Consider the following 16,643-nt stretch of genomic DNA (forward strand, 5'->3'; position numbering starts at 1 on the left):
CCGCCTCCGCCTCCGGCTCCCCGCACTCTCTGGCTCCACGCGTCGTCCTCCCGCGCGCCCGCCCGCCCATGGCCGGGAAGGTGAGGTCACTGCTGCCGCCGCTGCTGCTGGCCGCCGCGGGCCTCGCCGGGCTCCTACTGCTGTGCGTCCCCACCCGCGACATCCGGGAGCCGCCCGCCCTCAAGGTGCGCGCCCGGGCACCCAGCGCAAGTCCGGGGAGCAGCGGGCCGGGCCCGGGAGCCGGGGAGGGGGTGCGCGGCTGGGAACCCGAGCAGGGTCAGCCCAAGATCCCCACCGCGCTCTGCTCCTGGAGGGCTGGGTGGGGTCCCGGGTTCCGCGCTTTGCGCTCCCCAACCAGGTACGCGGGGTGGCGGTGTCGCTTCCAGGACGACGCGGTGCCGGAGGAACAAGTCCCGGGAACTCCGCGCTCGCCGCGAGCCCGTCAACGCAGCCCAGAGGCTGTGTCCCCGCTCCCGGGATGCAGCCCCGGCGATGCCCCCTGGGTGCTGCCAGACGCCCGCCCCCAGCCTTGTGCGGGCTTCCAGGGGCACTCTGGGCCACTTCTGCCCTGTGCTGCCGTCCCGGAGGGTGTGGTTAGAGGCACATCAACTGGGTATTCAGCCCAGATAGGGATCCACAAGCCCAGGACCCCCTCTGGGACACAAGGGTAGCCCAGAGAGAGAGGAGGGCTTGACCGGAGCAGCCCTGGCAGGTCCTCAAAAAGTTGGAGCAGGCTAGCCCGGATCTCCACTCCAGCAGGCCCAGGGACCTCCTGACCGGCCCCTTTAACCTTTTATTGGGAGTGGAGGGTGGGGAGGAGAGCCAAGCCCCCCAGCCCGATGGGGAGTCAGAAGCGGGCAGCTCTGCGGTTCTGCAGGATGGCTGGGTGGCGGTGCACACCCTGGCCTGTTGATGCTCTGGGCTCTGGGGAGACCTTGGTGGGGATGGACTGGTGCAGCCCTCTCACAGGCTGGAATTGGCCCCTGGGCCTGGGAGACTGGTCCCCAGCTTTCCCAGTGGATCCAGGATGCTGGGGCAGGAACTGGAAAGGGGCATTTACAAGCTCGTGCCACCCAGGTCTGCAGGAACGCCCACCCAGCGCCCCCAGCAGGGCAGGGCCAGCTTCTCTCTCTGGCCCTGGCTTGGAGGCCTAGGGAAAACGTGTCTTTAGAGCCCACCTGGCTCTGAGGCCCACGGCCAGCCTTGGCGGACCTTCTTCACCTGGGCCCTGCCTCCTGCATCCTGGGCCGCGCCTCCTGCATCCTCAGGTTGGGTCAGAGGAGTTGGAAGGAGAAAGGGGAGGAAGGAAGAGGGGAAGAAGGAAGAGGGACTCTAGGGGGCTCCTCCTGCAGCAGAGCTTCCTCTCCCTGAGCCTGGGGACCTTGTGCCCCAAGGAAAAGTCCCTGGGGACCCTCTGTCCCTCTATCGCTGACTCAGTCCCTCAGTCTGCCCTTGCCAGGAAGGCTGCTGCCCAGACCCTGGCATGCTGGCTTCAGGTAGTCAGGAGGGAAGAGTCACCTCCCCCCGCTGTTCTCCTTCCAACCACAGTTGTCCTGGCCTCCTCTGAGCTTTAGCATGAGGCTTGGCACATGACTGCGTGTAAGGGGGTGGCAAACTGGAGGCACCCAACTTCACGTTTGGTGTCAGGGTGTCAGGGCCCCCAGACACACCAGGCTGACTCCCTTCCCCTCCCCCCAGTACGGCATTGTCCTGGACGCTGGCTCTTCACACACGTCCATGTTTATCTACAAGTGGCCGGCTGACAAGGAGAACGACACAGGCATCGTGGGCCAGCACAGCTCCTGTGATGTTCCAGGTGAGACCCAGCCCAGCCCAGCCAGGACATCCACTCACTGCAGGGTCTCTGGGGCCCTCTCCAGCCTTAGCCGGTGCATTTCCAAGCACTTAGGGCCTTCTGCTTACTGTTGGGTGGGGCTCACTCCAGGCAGAAGCCCTGGAAAGAAAGACAGGCTGGGCCCCCTCCGCCTGGGTGGGGCCAGGAGTCGTTTGCATTCTAGAAAGGAAGTGGCTCAAGCCTGTAATCCCAGCACTTTGGGAGGCCGAGACGGGCGGATCACGAGGTCAGGAGATGGAGACCATCCTGGCTAACACGGTGAAACCCCGTCTCTACTAAAAAAATACAAAAAACTAGCCGGGCGAGGTGGCGGGCCTGTAGTCCCAGCTACTCAGGAGGCTGAGGCAGGAGAATGGCGTGAACCCGGGAGGCGGAGCTTGCAGTGAGCCGAGATCCGGCCACTGCACTGCACTCCAGCCTGGGCGACAGAGCGAGACTCCGTCTCAAAAAAAAAAAAAAAAAAAAAAAAAAAAAAAAAAAGAAAGGAAGCCCAGGCAGCAGTAGGAGGTTTGGGCCTTGCCGGGCCCAATATTGGCTTCTGTGCCCCAGATGGAGCAGGAGGAGGTCTGGGGGCCTGGCGGGCATACCCAGGCAGGCCCCAGGAGGCCAACTTGGGTCGACCATGCCCAGGGCTTTGTCCTAGCCCCTGCACTCACACCCTCTCAGCAGGCAGCAGCCTCGGTCTCTAGGTGGCGGCTGGGCCCCTTTGCTCTAACCTGGGCATTTCTGGGGGCTTAAGCTGGGAAGGTGTGCCACCTGGTCAGGGAGCCCATGGCTCCTACCCCCACTCTCACTCTCCTGGCCTACGGCCCACCTAGGGGCTGCCCGTGAGGCACGGGTTCATCTCTCTGCCTTCCTCTAGGCGGGGGCATCTCCAGCTACGCAGACAACCCTTCTGGGGCCGGCCAGAGTCTTGTTGGATGCCTTGAACAGGCGCTTCGGGATGTGCCCAAAGAGAGACACGCGGGCACGCCCCTCTACCTGGGAGCCACAGCGGGTATGCGCCTGCTCAAGTGAGTGTGCCTGTGCCCTGGCCCTGTCCCCATGATAGCTTTTGGCTGTGACCCCTTGTGGGGTGGACCCCGAGTACTGCCACAGCAGGCTCACAGCCACCTGGGGAGGAGGCCTCTTGGAGTTCTCTGTGTTTTGCAGCCTGACCAATCCAGAGGCCTCAACCAGTGTGCTCACGGCAGTGACGCACACACTGACCCAGTACCCCTTTGACTTCCGGGGTGCACGCATCCTCTCGGGCCAGGAAGAGGGGGTGTTTGGCTGGGTGACTGCCAACTACCTGCTCGAGAACTTCATCAAGGTGGGCCCAGCAGGTAGCCAAAGAGCCAGGGGGCGTGGGTGCCCTCAGCCCCTGGTTGACCCCACACTTCCCTCTCCACAGTACGGCTGGGTGGGCCGGTGGTTCCGGCCACGGAAGGGGACGCTGGGGGCCATGGACCTGGGGGGTGCCTCCACCCAGATCACCTTTGAGACGACCAGTCCGGCTGAGGACAGAGCCAGTGAGGTCCAGCTGCGTCTCTACGGCCAGCATTACCGAGTCTACACCCACAGCTTCCTCTGCTACGGCCGTGACCAGGTCCTCCAGCGGCTGCTGGCCAGCGCTCTCCAGGTGCCCCTCCACCCTGGCTGACCTGCATTGCACCGTCCCCTCCTGGAGCGGAGCCTGGACAGCCACCGTGCTGTGGAAAGCTTCTCCAGGCTGGGCTTTAATTGGCTGGAAAGACAGGTGGGAGGGTCAGAGCGTGAGCAAAGGGCCAGTGGCTGGGCTGGGCCTGGAGAAGGGAGGGCCAGGGACGTCTGTCAGAGGGAGCCCGGTCAGGGGCGTTGGGATCTGTCAAGCAGGCAGTGGGGAACCATGGATTGCCCCTGAGCACAAAAGTGAGGTTGCCAGAGTGAGACCTGGGGGAGGTTCATCAGGCTGGCCCCCTGGAGCGGCGGTGGTGCCGCCCTGTCATGCTGGTGATTCCCCCAGACCCACAGCTTCCACCCCTGCTGGCCAAGGGGCTTTTCCACCCACGTGCTGCTCGGGGATGTGTACCAGTCACCATGCACCGTGGCCCAGCGGCCCCAGACCTTCAACAGCAGCGCGCGGGTCAGCCTGTCGGGAAGCAGTGACCCCTACCTCTGCCGAGATCTGGTTTCTGGGCTCTTCAGCTTCTCCTCCTGCCCCTTCTCCCGATGCTCTTTCAATGGCGTCTTCCAGCCCCCAGTGGCTGGGAACTTTATCGTGAGTAGGGGCAGACGGGTGGCGGCAGGTGCCCTGAGCTGCTGGGGTCTGCTCACAGCGTGCCTGTGCCCCCTTACAGGCCTTCTCTGCCTTCTTCTACACGGTGAACTTCCTGCGGACTTCCATGGGGCTACCCGTGGCCACCCTACAGCAGCTGGAGGCCGCCGCAGTGAACGTCTGCAACCAGACCTGGGCTCAGGTGAGTCCCGCTCCCCCTCCTCCAGGGCCGTGTGGAAGGGCTCAGCCTTCATGTCCGCATACCTCCCCAGCCCTGCATGGAGGGGCCTCTCGGAGTACCCGCTGCAGTGGGGGCGATGGCAGGCATCAGGCTGACTCCAGAGGTGGCGGGGATGTGACCGGGAGGCTGTGAACAAGTCGGGCGGGCTGGAGAAGCTTTGCCAGGCCCGACCCTCATCCCAGATCTGGAGGGCAGAGGGGAGGCCGGTGCCCAGGTTTCTGGCTCTGCCACTGGTCCCTCCATGGTGCCATGCAAGGGAAGATGGAAGTAGGGCTGGGCACAGGGAGTGTGCCCACTGGAGACTCCAAGAGAAACGTACAAGCTGTCCCAGGACTGGGGTGGTGAGCGAGGCCCTATCTCGTCCTCCCAGGGCCTAGTCTCAGACAGACTGGGGTGGGGCAGGTTGGGACTCAGGCCTGGAGCTCCTCCTGTTCCCCTGGCCACACACCAACGTGTTGCTGCCCCTGCTCCCTGGTGGCCATGCCTGCTGTCCCTCCTCACTGGCCTTCCAGGCTGGCTGGGGAGGGATGGAAGCGTGCCCAGCCGGGGGTGCCCCTTAGACTCGGTCTTGCCATTCGTGTCCGGGCCTGTGTGGTGGTCTCTGGCCTTGCACCGCCCGTGTGTGTCTGGGGAGGGGTGAAGCACGCCGCCGGCCCCCTCTCCCCGTGGGGCGGAGACCTCCTGGTGGTCGCCTGCCTGACTGTGTCCTGCCCGCATCCCAGCTGCAAGCTCGGGTGCCGGGGCAACAGGCCCACCTGGCCGACTACTGCGCCGGGGCCATGTTCGTGCAGCAGCTGCTGAGTCGCGGCTACGGATTCGACGAGCGCGCCTTCGGCGGTGTGATCTTCCAGAAGAAGGTGGGCTGGGGCCGGAGCGGAGCGGGGCAGCCCTTAGGGGGGCGGGGCCTCTCGGGAGCTGAGGCCACGCCCTTCGCCGCAGGCCGCGGACACTGCAGTGGGCTGGGCGCTCGGCTACATGCTGAACCTGACTAACCTGATCCCCGCCGACCCGCCGGGGCTGCGCAAGGGCACGGACTTCAGCTCCTGGGTCGTCCTCCTGCTGCTCTTCGCCTCCGCGCTGCTGGCTGCGCTTGTCCTGCTGCTGCATCAGGTGCACTCCGCCAAGCTGCCAAGCACCATTTAGGGGCCGGCGGGGGAAGCTGTGCCATCACTCCCCCCACCGCTGTATCCCCACCCCTCCACCCACCCCCACCCCTGTACCTACCTCTCTCCCCTGTATCCTGCATTCCTCCACCCACCCTCTATCCCCCACTCCTCCACCCTCCCACTGTATGCTCCATCCCTCCACTCCAGCACTGTATTCTCCATCCCTCCACCCCACCCTCAGCGTCTCTGCCCCTAAGGCAGCCCAGGAAATGGGAACTGAGACTCTGGTACCCACAGGGGCCCCAGTGGGCAAAGAGCGATCAATCCAGCTCCCTGAGCCGCTTCAGCCTGGCGTCACTGCAGGCCTCGTGCTCCTCCTCCTCCTCCTCCTCCTCAGGGCTGGGTCTCCAGGGAGTGGGGCCTTGGTTCCGAGAATCAGCCCTTAGAGGCTCCGTCTGTGGGGTCTGCGTCTTTACTGGGGAGGGTCACAGCCCACGGGCTGGCAGCCAGCCCAGCACCTACTTGTAAAAGTTTTGTAATAAAAAGATTTTCCTAGAGACGTGAAAGGAGAGTGTCTGTGGGATGGGGCATCCTTGCTGTGGCCTGTGCCCCACCTTCCCGCCGTTCTGGCAGCACAGGCCTACCCCTGGTCCTGAGGGTGGACACCAGCCCTCCCTACTGTTTTCTGCTCTGGAGCCAGGCCTGGGGCACTGGCTGCTCCCCTGCTGTGCCGTGGCAGCCTAGAGTAGCTGCAGGAATGGTTGGCCCGAGGGAGCATTCCTGGGACCTTGAGTCTTCTCTGGCCAGCAGAGTTCCCCAAAACCATCACATCCAGATCTGCGTTGGTGACCAAGGCCAGACTGGAGGTTGGGTCCTAGTACAGTGAGCCTGTACCACTCACTGGAGGGTAGGGGTCAGGGAGGTGGTGGAGAGCGGGTGGCAGCCAGCCAGGCGGCTTCCTAGGGGGCAGTCAGTGCTGGTAGAGAGTGGAGGGAGGGCAGGTCCTCATCAGGAGGTGGCACAGGGGTGGGAGATGAGATCAGGACCAGGACCCAGAGGCAGGAATCTTGCACAGAACCTGGCTGTGGAGCCAGGCCATGCACTGTCACAGGGCAACTTGCCCTTCTCACCTGGGACTGAGTGTCCTACACTTCCAAGAGGCATCCTGCAGCCCCGGCCAGGCCCCGCAGCCCCTCCCCAAGCCAGTCTTCTCCAGGATGGGAAGGCCTGGTCTTGCCCACTCGCCTCCTCAACTTTCTGGGAAGTGAGCTTAGACGCTGTCTTTCTGTTCAGTGTCCTGGGAGGATGGTGGTTCTTATCCTGCTCCTCCTTCCCCCCTACACCTTTTTTTTTTTTTTTTTTTTTTTTGAGACGGAGTCTCGCTCTGTCGCCCAGGCTGGAGTGCAGTGGCCGGATCTCAGCTCACTGCAAGCTCCGCCTCCTGGGTTTGCGCCATTCTCCTGCCTCAGCCTCCCAAGTAGCTGGGACTACAGGCGCCTGCCACCTCACCCGGCTAGTTTTTTTGTATTTTTTAGTAGAGACGGGGTTTCACCGTGTTAGCCAGGATGGTCTCGATCTCCTGACCTCGTGATCCACCCGTCTTGGCCTCCCAAAGTGCTGGGATTACAGGCTTGAGCCACCGCGCCCAGCTTTTTTTTTTTTTTTTTTTTTTTTTTTTAGTCATTTGATAAACCTGAGGGCAGCCAGCCCCAGCTTTGGAGTTCTGAGACTGGAAGGACCAAGGGGACATCCCGGGTTGGAGGTCTCACTCTTGTTCTCTGAATGACTAGTCGAGGGAGGTTTCTAGTGGGATGGGATGGGCGTGCTCTTGGGAGGCAACAGGTGAGGTGCAAGGGGGGCATCAGAGATGCCCATTGTCAGCTGGGCACAGTGGCTCACGCCTGTAATCCCAGCACTTTGGGAGGCTGAGGCTGGCGTATCACCTGAGGGCAGGAGTTCAAGACCAGCTGAGCCAACATGGTGAAACCCCGTCTCTACTAAAAATACAAAAATTAGCCCAACGTGGTGGCACGCGCCTGTAATCCCAGCTACTCGGGAGGCAGAGGCACGAGAATCACTTGAACCCGGGAGGTGGAGGTTGCAGTGGGCCGAAATGGCACCACTGCACTCCAGCCTGGGCGACAGAGACTCTGTCTCAAAGGAAAAAAAAATGCCCGTTGTCCTGGGGGAGCTAAAGGGTTCACCTGGGGACCGTGAACACCTTGGACAGCTCCCAGCTGCAGTCCTCAGTGGCTCCGGGTCACTCTTGCCCCCTGGTGGCCTCACTGAGCGCGGCCGCCGGCTCCAGCCAAAGCTGCAGTCGGGGCCGAGGCCGTTCTGCGTTCCTGTATTTGCTTTTCCCGCGAGTGGGGGTGCCCTTGCCTCTGTGGGCACACCTGTGCCTCCCTGCGCACCTGCTCAGCTTGTGAGCACCTGTCTGCGTGAGCCCGGCGCTCCTGTGTCCTTGTGCGCTCGAGAGGCTAGGCCCATACAGGTCCTCTGCCCCATCGCGGGTGCGGGTGAGGGGCTGAGAGTCCTACCGGGAAGAGGCCAGAAGGGAGCGCATCCCGGAGACACCGACCCGCGGCCCAAACCCAGCCGGACTTCTGGGAACTGCACCGGCCCCGGAGGCCGCAGGTGCCGAGACACCCTGAGGCCGAGAGAGGTACAGAGCGGCCCGGAGAGGGGACCAGAACTGGAGCAGGGGGAGGGGGTGCAGCCTGGAGCCGCCCTCCCTCCCCCGCAGGTGGAGCGCGCAGGCGCAGTCTCCGCGCGCGCGCCTCGCCGGCGCCTCCATCCCGGATCCTTGCTGCAGCGTCAGCGCCGCCGCCCGTGCCTTTCCTCTTCCTCCTCCTTCTCCTTGGCCTCCGCCTCCTCTTTCCCCTCCGTCCTCCCCGGCTGCCTCCGCTGCTCCCGACGCGGAGCCCGGAGCCCGCGCCGAGCCCCCGGCCTCGCGGTGCCATGCTGCCCCGGCGGCGGCGTTGAAGGATGGCGACGCCGCTGCCTCCGCCCTCCCCGCGGCACCTGCGGCTGCTGCGGCTGCTGCTCTCCGGCCTCGTCCTAGGCGCGGCCCTGCGTGGAGCCGCCGCCGGCCACCCGGGTGAGCGAGCGCGCTGGGCGCAGGCCGCGGGGCGCCCCGGGGCCGGGATCGCCAGGCGGGGACCGGGTTGCCGGGCGCCGCCGCCCTTGTCTTTCCCAGGCCCGCAGGCCCTGCAGGCCTGGTCCGCTAGTGGCGGCGGCCCCGCCTCGCCCAGGATGGAATAAACAGGTCCGGCGGGAGGGCGCAGCGCGGAGCCTCGAAAGGCCGCGCCGGATGGGGTTTCTGCCGGTTCCCGGAGGCGAACCTGAGGTTCCTGGCTTCTTCCGCAGGGAACCCGTCTGGCTCAGGCCTCGGTGCCGCGGCCATCTGGCTCTGGGCGGGCCCGCTGGGAGTCTGCCTGCGTCTCTGTGTGTCTCCGTGTTCGGGGCTCCTGCGGGTGCGGGCTGGCCCTGAGTGCCCGCCGGCTTCGCTGCCCGTGCGCGTCCCCGGGTCGGGGCCTAGTGCTACTCTGCCTGTCCTCACTCCTTGGGTGGCGCTGGGCACCGGCCTTGTGCGCCATGGTGGGCACTGAAGTTCCGGGGACACTTGATGGCGCCGGCTCGGGGTCCTGTTCTAGCTTCAATGTGGGGAGGCTGTTGTAGCCTCAGAGCCTCCTCCTGCAGCCCCTGCCCTCGAGGGCACTGGCATTCTCTTTGGGACTGAGGGCTGCAGGTGGACTCCGGAGGAGGGTGATAAGCCCAGGGTCCAGCTGCACAGATGGGTCCTGAGGTTCCAGAGAGCAGAGCTCCCTGCAGGAACCCAGGATGCAAAGCTGACCTTTTTCTGGGGGGACTGAACTGGGAGACTGTGACTGCATTCGTGCAATCCTCCTGGCAGCCCTGCAGAAGAGGTACTGCGAGCCCATTTTACAGGCAAGGAAACTGAGGCATGGAGAAGTTAAGTGGGTTGTGGCACAGCTGAGGCGCTGACCTGGGCAGCCTGGTTCTGCATGTGTGGTCTCAAAGAGACCAGAGTGAGGCCGGCTTCCTCCTGGGCACAGTGCCCCTGGATGGGAGGTGGGCATGAACAGGACAGGCTTCCGAGAGTCAGAGTGTGGTCGGCCAGGAAAGGCGGAGGCCACCTATTCAGGAAACGGGGCTGCAGTTGCTGTGCTGAGCCCGGGTGGGTGGCGGGTGCCAGTCCTCAGTTCATGGGCCTCTGCAGCTTCATGTCTGCCTCACCAGGAGACCTAGCAGGGCCCTCCCTAGGCAACCCCCCCACTCCCAGTGCCCAGTGCTGGAAGGGAGGGCCCTCAGGCAGCCCAGACGTTGAGTGGTGGGGGGTGCCAACCACTCTCTAGCTGCTCTTGTTCCTGAGACCTCTCAGGAGGAGGAAGTGGGGGATGGAGGCTCCTGGGCTGGGGAATAAGGGTCTGGGAGGGGCCTGGAACCCAGACCCTAGAGCCAGCTTTGTACCTCAGGCCCCTGCCTTTGGCATGGTGGACTGTGGGTTATCAGCACAGGGGTAGGGACTGCCTTACTCGCCAGGTGCCAAGCTGGCAGGTGGGCCCAGGGCACAGGTTTAATGTTTAACATGCCCAAGTCCCGGCCCACTGATACTGAGGCTGCTGCCCCAGGTCATGAAGGGTGGGCAGTGCCTGGCATTGGCTCCTGTGCCCACCTGCCACTGCAGCTGCTGAGGCTGCTGGAACTGCCTCGAAGGGAAGCCGACAGCCTGAGGGCCCTGAGTGTCAGGTTACCAAGGAAACCAAGCCAGCCAGCCAAGGTCTGGAGAAGGACAGATGCCCCGTGTGGCCCCAGTGGCCCGCCTGCAGTGTGCAGTGTGGGGCTGGGCAGAGAGGAAGAGTCCTGGTTAGCCCGAGGTCCCACCGCAGACTCCCCAAGCAGGGTTGATGGCCCTGCTGGGGTTCCCCTGGCTCCACTGGCTCGCCGTGACTGGGGACATTCTTTAGCTTTGAGACAACTCAGCTTCTGCATCCCAGAGGGGAAACTGAAGCAGAGGGCTATTGCTCTCTCGCCCAGTTCTCCAGCACCAGGATAAGACTGATTAGCCACATGTGTCAGCTGGTACCGTGGCCTGGGCCCCTCATCAGCGAGATGAAAGTGTGGTCAGGAACTAGTGTCTGGCCTGCCGTCCCCAGCACTGCCAGCCTTGGCCTCCTGAGGCCCTCGGGTGCCACCTGGCCCCTAACTGCAGCCCCTGGTGGTGTGGCTTTGGGAGTGACCTGCCTGTGTTCTGTGTCTGAGGTCAGTGAGGCCAGCAGACTCCATTTTAGGTCTCCTTGGTGCCTGGGGGACAAGCCAGAGGCTGGAGGAGCCGCGTCCCTTCTTCCAGGCTGCGCATTTGTTCAGTGCCGGGTTCAAGGCAGAGCCGCACGGGAAGGAGAGGCCTCTGGCAGCATCGTTTGCTGCTCCCCAGAGACAGACCTGGGCCCTTCCCTCTGGGACTTCCAATCTGGATGGGGTTCCTGGCTCGCTGTGGGGCATGTTGAGGCTGGAGACTGGGCTTGTGGGGCTGCATGGCCCTGCCCAAGAGAACTCAGCACTGCCTGGACAGTGAGGCTCAGCTTCTGAGTTGAGGGCTCTATCAGGCCTGGAAGTGGACCCGGGGAGGGGGAGGGGCAGGGTAGTTCTGAGAAGTTCTAGGACTGTTTGCTTCCTGATTCTGAGCCCCTGCGGCAGGGAGGAAGGGCCTGTCCAGAACAATGGCCAGAACCAAGCCTGGCCAGCTCCCGGCCAGCTCTGGGGGTGTCATCGCTGCCATGTGCAGGGGCCGAGCCCTGCGGGGCCGTGAGCCGGCCCTGCCTTCTGCTTCCTTCCCAGATGCAGCCGCCTGTCCCGGGAGCCTGGACTGTGCCCTGAAGAGGCGGTCACGGTGTCCCCCTGGTGCACATGCCTGTGGGCCCTGCCTTCAACCCTTCCAGGAGGACCAGCAAGGGCTCTGTGTGCCCAGGATGCGCCGGCCTCCGGGTACGAGGGCAAAGGGGGAAGTCGATGGGGGGATGTCCCTGCATGAACCTCTCCCTGTAAGAAGCGGCCGGCCGGGCGCGGCGGCTCACGCCTGTAATCCCAGCACTGTGGGAGGCCCAGGCAGGTGGATTTCTTGAGGTCAGGAGTTCAAAACCAGCTTGGCCAACAAGGTGAAACCCTGTCTCTACCAGAAATACAAAATAGCCGGGTGTAGTGGCGCATGCCTGTAATCCCAGCTACTCGGGAGGCTGAGGCAGGAGAATCGCTTGAACCTGGGAGGCAGAGGTTGCAGTGAGCCGAGATTGCACCACTGTACTCCAGCCTGGGCGACACAGCGAGACTGTGTCTCAAAAAAAAAAAAAAAAAAAAAGAAGTCTCGATGCCCAGGCCTGTGCCAGGTGGTCCCAGCACCCCTGGACCTTGTGGAGTGTTGGGTCCAAGGCCTGGGAGATCCTCCTTCACTCTCCACGAAGCTTCCCATCCTTTCCAAATGGAGCTGGACCCAGGTCTGGGGCACTCAGGCCCTCCTAGGGGAAGGGCTGTACAATAGGAAATGCTGGAGTGGCCACGGGAGAGGAGGGGTCCATTCTCCCCGGGCCGGGGCTCTGCAGGGTCTGCCCAGAAGCCCTCCAGGCCCCCACTTCCCCGTCCGCAGGCAGCTTGCTCTTTTCCGCCACTCACTGTCCTGTCCACCCGTTGGCACATGTTTACTTGTGCTGGCACGGCTGGGTGCTGGGTATGCCCCACCTGCCAGCCTGAGCCGCATCTGTCGGGATGGTCAGTCACTGAGTGACTGTAGGTATGGTGAGGGCTTTGCTCAGAGGTGCTGGGGGTGGGAGCAGCAGCGGCTTCCCGGAGAGGGTGTTGAGAGGGGCACTGAGAAGTGGCTGTAAGGGTCTGTGTGGGCTCATCGCCTGCCTACCGGGGAGCGTCTGCCTGGACTGTGCAGCCCACAGTGGGCACCACTGGGGCCCTGCCACCAGCCCCACCCCTGACGGCTGCCCCTGTTCTCCTGACGACCCGGGGAGGGGACCCGGATGCTTGACTTCCTTCGGCTTTCCCGCACTCCTTGGGGAGTCACTGCCCCTCTGCCTGAGAAGGTGCTTGGAGGTGGGGAAGCAGAAGGGGCTGTGCTGGCCAGCCCTTTATGGACATGGGTTGGGGCGAGAGATCCCACTCCTTCCTCCCCCTGCCCGGTCTTTGGACATTTCCCTAGCACCTCCTCCCCCTTGCCCTGCCCCCACTTTCCGGGAAGCACTGCCCCTCACAGGAAGCGCCCACACTGTCACCATGGCAATCCGGGAGGGAGAGGGCCCCCAGGCGTGTTCCAGTCCTCAGGCGCCTGGGAGGAACCTGCCAGGAACAGGGAGGCCGGGCCTGGGGCTACTTCCTGGACGGGGTCCCTCCACCTGATGGTCCCTCACCCTCCCCAGGTGGGGGCCGGCCCCAGCCGAGACTGGAAGATGAGATTGACTTCCTGGCCCAGGAGCTTGCCCGGAAGGAGTCTGGACACTCAACTCCACCCCTGCCCAAGGCCCGACAGCGGCTCCCAGAGCCTGGTGAGACCCCCGATTCCCCTGCCCCATGGCCTTGTCCCGAGCCCAGTGCTCTCGCTCTAACCTGTCCTCTCTTACAGCCACCCTGGGCTTCTCAGCACGGGGACAAGGACTGGAGCTGGGCCTCCCCTCCACTCCAGGAACCCCCATGCCCACGCCCCACACCTCCCTGGGCTCCCCTGTGTCATCCGAGCCGGTGCACATGTCGCCCCTGGAGCCCCGGGGAGGGCACGGCGACGGCCTCGCCCTCGGTAGGTCTTGGTCGGGGGTGGGCAGGGGCGGCAGGGCCACCCGCAGAGGCCGCCCTCACACGCCCCCTTCTGCAGTGCTGATCCTGGCATTCTGTGTGGCCGGCGTGGCTGCCCTCTCCGTAGCCTCTCTCTGCTGGTGCAGGTGAGCCAGCGGCCGCGGGCAGGGCAGGGAGGGCACCACACGCTCAGAGGTCTCAGGCCCCACTCCCCACAGGCTGCAGCGTGAGATCCGCCTGACCCAGAAGACTGACTACACCGCTGCAAAGTCCCCTGGCTCACCTGCAGCGCCCCGGATCTCGGTGTGTGGCCCTCTTCGGCCCTGAGGCTCCCGTCCAACTCTGACCGCCACCTGACCCTCACCCCCTCCCCTACTCCTTCCCACAGCCTGGGGACCAGCGGCTGGCACACAGCGCGGAGATGTACCACTACCAGCACCAGCGGCAGCAGATGCTGTGCCTAGAGCGGTGAGTGGCTGCCCCGGCCCCGCCACCCCCTCCCACCCACCTCCCATCCCCACCTCCTCCTCCCTTGGTCAACTTTACCCTGGGCCCTGCCACCCTCACCTGCACCCTCACCTTCACCTCCCCTGCCGCCCTGCACCCTCACCTCCCCTGGCCAACTTCACCCTGGGCTCTGCTCCCCTGCCACCCCAGGGCTGAGGTGGGCTGAGTGCCCACTTCCAGACTGGGCCACTGGCACCTCGAGGGTGTGGGGAGGACCCAGCGATCCCCCCCCACCCAGGCATAAAGAGCCACCCAAGGAGCTGGACACGGCCTCCTCGGATGAGGAGAATGAGGACGGAGACTTCACGGTGTACGAGTGCCCGGGCCTGGCCCCAGTGAGTGCCTCAGGGTATAGGGAGGGGCATACCATCTCCTGGGGTTTCCTCCCAGCAAGCATGCCCCCAGTCCACCCACTGCCCGGCCTGACACCCACGTTCGCAGACCGGGGAAATGGAGGTGCGCAACCCTCTATTCGACCACGCCGCACTGTCCGCGCCCCTGCCGGCCCCCGGCTCACCGCCTGCGCTGCCATGACCTGGAGGCAGACAGACGCCCACCTGCTCCCTGACCTCGAGACCCCCGGGGAGGGGCAGGGCCCGGAGCTTCCCACTAAAAACATGTTTTGATGCTGTGTGCTTGTGACTGGGCCTTGGGCTTCAGGCCCTGGGATCCCTTGCCAGGGAGACCCCCAAACATTTGTGCCAGGAGACCTCCTGGTCCCCTGCACCTCTCCTGTTCGGTTTGGACCCCCAAACTGGAGGGGCAGGGAGAACCGTGGAGCGCAGGAATGGGTGGGGAATTCTAGAGACAAAAGCCAATTAAAGTCCATTTCAGACCTGCGGCTTCTGCCTGTGTTGCCGGCTTGTGTTAATCTTCCGCCGTCTCCATCCACCATGTGGGGCCCTGGTAGATGGACCTTTGAGTGGCGGCCCTGGCGTCTGCTCTTGCACCCCCAGAGGGTGGAGGCCTTTCTGTCCCTTCATTAGGAGGACCTTCCTGTCCCGTGGAGCTGGAGGAGAGGCCACAGGATCATCCCCACCCTCCTCAGCCAGGCCTCACCCCTGCAGACCCTTCTACTCAGGTGGGAGAGGGGAAGGGTGCAGCATAGGGCTGGGCCAGCCCAGAGTTGGTTCTACGGTCCGAAAGACCCCATCCTGTGTGATAAAGAGGGCTGGAGCAGGGGACAGTCCACACACACCTGGATGTGGGTGCCCATCACCTCCAGGCAGAAGGAAAATGATGCAGACATTGAGTCTGGGTTTCTCATGGGGACCGTGGACGTCAGGCCCTGCAGCACGCGGAGAGGGGATGGCAGGCAGAGGTACTTGTGTGACACCAGCTATGCACAGCCAGGTGGACTCATGGGGCCAGGGGTGTGATGGGAGAGGCCTGGACACCTGGAGCTGAGACTTGGCCCCTCCTAAATTTGGAGCAAAGTGGCCCCAAGGGAGGGTGGGGGACCATGTGGTCAAAAGTGCCCAGATCAGGCCAGTACCAGGTCAGGGTGCAGGGGCTGAAACTCTGTGTCCCACTGACGCTGGGGATGTAGGAGGACTGGGTTCAGAAGCGCCTCAGTGGTTATTAGGAGTCTGGAGGCCCAGGCGCCTAGACAGCCCTGGTATGTTCTTATTATTAGTCAGGGTTCTCTTATTTATTTATTTATTTTTGAGACGGAGGTTCGCTCTTACTGCCCAAGCTGGAGTGCAATGGCACGATCTTGGCTCACCGCAACCTCTGCCTCCCAGGTTCAAGGGATTCTCCTGCCTCAGCCTCCCAAGTAGCTGGGATTATAAGCATTTGCCACCACACCCAACTTATTTTGTATTTTTAGTAGAAACAAGTTTTCTCCATGTTGGCCAGGCTGGTCTCGAATTCTCAACCTCAGGTGATTTGCCCACCTTGGCCTCCCAAAGTGCTGGGATTACAGGCGTGAGCCACCGCACCTGGCCAGTCAGAGTCCTCTTAGAGGAACAGAACTAATAGGATATATATATATGGAGGGGGGCCAAGCACGGTGGCTCACGCCTGTAATCCCAGCACTTTGGGAGGCTGAGGCAGGCAGATTGCCTGAGCTCAGGAGTTTGAGACCAGCCTGGGCAACACAGTAAAACCCCGTCTCTACTAAAATACAAAAAATTAGCCAGGCGTGGCGGCAGGCGCCTGTAGTCCCAACTGTCTGGAGGCTAAGGCAAGAGAATTGCTTGAACCCAAGAGGCGGAGGTTGCAGTAAGCTGAGATTGCACCACCGCGCTCCAGCCTGGAGACAGCAAGACTCTGTGTTAAAAAAAAAAAGAAAAAAGAAATATATATATATATATATATATAAAGGGGAGTTTATTAAGTATTAACTTACATGATCACAAGGTCCCACAGTAGGCTGTCTGCAAGCTGCAGAGCAAGGAGAGCCAGCCTGAGTCTCAAAGCTGAACTTGGAGTCCGATGTTTGAGGGCAGGAAGCGTCCAGCATGGGAGAAAGATGCAGGCTGGGAGGCGAGGCCCATCGTCTCCTTTTCACGTTTCTCTCCTTTATATTCACTGGCAGCTGATTGGGTTGTGCCCACCAGATGAAGGGTGGCTCTGCCCTCTGCAGCCACTGACTCAAATGTTAATCTCTTTTGGCAACACCCTCACAGACACACCCAGGATCAATACTTTGTGTCCTTCAATCCAATCAAGTTGACAGTATTAACCATCACACCTGGCATGGCGAAGATAAGACCCACTGGGCACAGTCCCTGGAGAAAGGGTGGGTCCGGCAGACTGGGGGAAAATTGCTCACCTCTGCTGGGGGAGACTGGCTTGACCTAAGCAACGTGTTTTGGGGGCCAGAGCCCACCCAGACCAGGAAGCCCCCTTGACCCTCACCTCTCACTCCTTGACTGTGAC

General features: G+C 63.0%; 2 protein-coding genes across 6 annotated transcripts; both read left to right on the plus strand.

The window, feature by feature from the left end:
- The first annotated feature begins 8 nt into the window (after positions 1-8).
- ENTPD2 (ectonucleoside triphosphate diphosphohydrolase 2) lies at positions 9-5,995 on the plus strand. The gene is made up of 9 exons (XM_005580352.5): positions 9-185; positions 1,699-1,816; positions 2,718-2,868; positions 3,008-3,167; positions 3,249-3,476; positions 3,840-4,094; positions 4,174-4,293; positions 5,055-5,189; positions 5,272-5,995. The coding sequence occupies exons 1-9, from the start codon at positions 69-71 to the stop codon at positions 5,473-5,475; spliced, it is 1,488 nt and encodes a 495-aa protein (XP_005580409.3). The 5' UTR covers positions 9-68; the 3' UTR covers positions 5,476-5,995.
- A 1,727-nt stretch (positions 5,996-7,722) lies between these two features.
- NPDC1 (neural proliferation, differentiation and control 1) lies at positions 7,723-14,598 on the plus strand. Of its 5 annotated transcripts, none has more exons than XR_012424069.1 (9): positions 7,723-8,103; positions 11,301-11,447; positions 12,881-13,006; positions 13,084-13,254; positions 13,330-13,396; positions 13,469-13,553; positions 13,639-13,718; positions 13,908-14,092; positions 14,199-14,598. XR_012424069.1 is itself a non-coding variant. In XM_074015960.1 (9 exons), exons 2-9 carry the CDS (start codon positions 11,432-11,434, stop codon positions 14,289-14,291), a joined length of 735 nt encoding a protein of 244 aa, XP_073872061.1. In that variant the 5' UTR covers positions 7,723-8,103; positions 11,301-11,431; the 3' UTR covers positions 14,292-14,598. The 5 variants fall into 5 exon arrangements, 3 of the variants coding, with proteins under 3 accessions (XP_073872061.1, XP_045230030.1, XP_015291582.2); XM_074015960.1 differs by having other exon boundaries at positions 13,996-14,092; XR_012424068.1 differs by lacking the exon at positions 7,723-8,103 and adding an exon at positions 8,228-8,538.
- The last annotated feature ends 2,045 nt before the right edge of the window (positions 14,599-16,643 follow it).

The sequence above is a fragment of the Macaca fascicularis genome, chromosome 15, assembly GCF_037993035.2.
Source record: "Macaca fascicularis isolate 582-1 chromosome 15, T2T-MFA8v1.1".
Classification (NCBI taxonomy): domain Eukaryota; kingdom Metazoa; phylum Chordata; class Mammalia; order Primates; family Cercopithecidae; genus Macaca; species Macaca fascicularis.

Coding starts and splice junctions, on each gene's coding strand:
- ENTPD2 (XM_005580352.5), top strand. CDS start 69: ATGGCCGGGAAGGTGAGGTCACTGCTGCCGCCGCTGCTGCTGGCCGCC. Junction 2,869..3,007: donor GCGGGTATGCGCCTGCTCAA/GTGAGTGTGCCT, acceptor TGTGTTTTGCAG/CCTGACCAATCCAGAGGCCT. Junction 4,095..4,173: donor CAGTGGCTGGGAACTTTATC/GTGAGTAGGGGC, acceptor GCCCCCTTACAG/GCCTTCTCTGCCTTCTTCTA.
- NPDC1 (XM_015436096.4), top strand. CDS start 11,183: ATGGCCAGAACCAAGCCTGGCCAGCTCCCGGCCAGCTCTGGGGGTGTC. Junction 13,397..13,468: donor GCCTCTCTCTGCTGGTGCAG/GTGAGCCAGCGG, acceptor CACTCCCCACAG/GCTGCAGCGTGAGATCCGCC. Junction 14,093..14,198: donor AGTGCCCGGGCCTGGCCCCA/GTGAGTGCCTCA, acceptor CCACGTTCGCAG/ACCGGGGAAATGGAGGTGCG.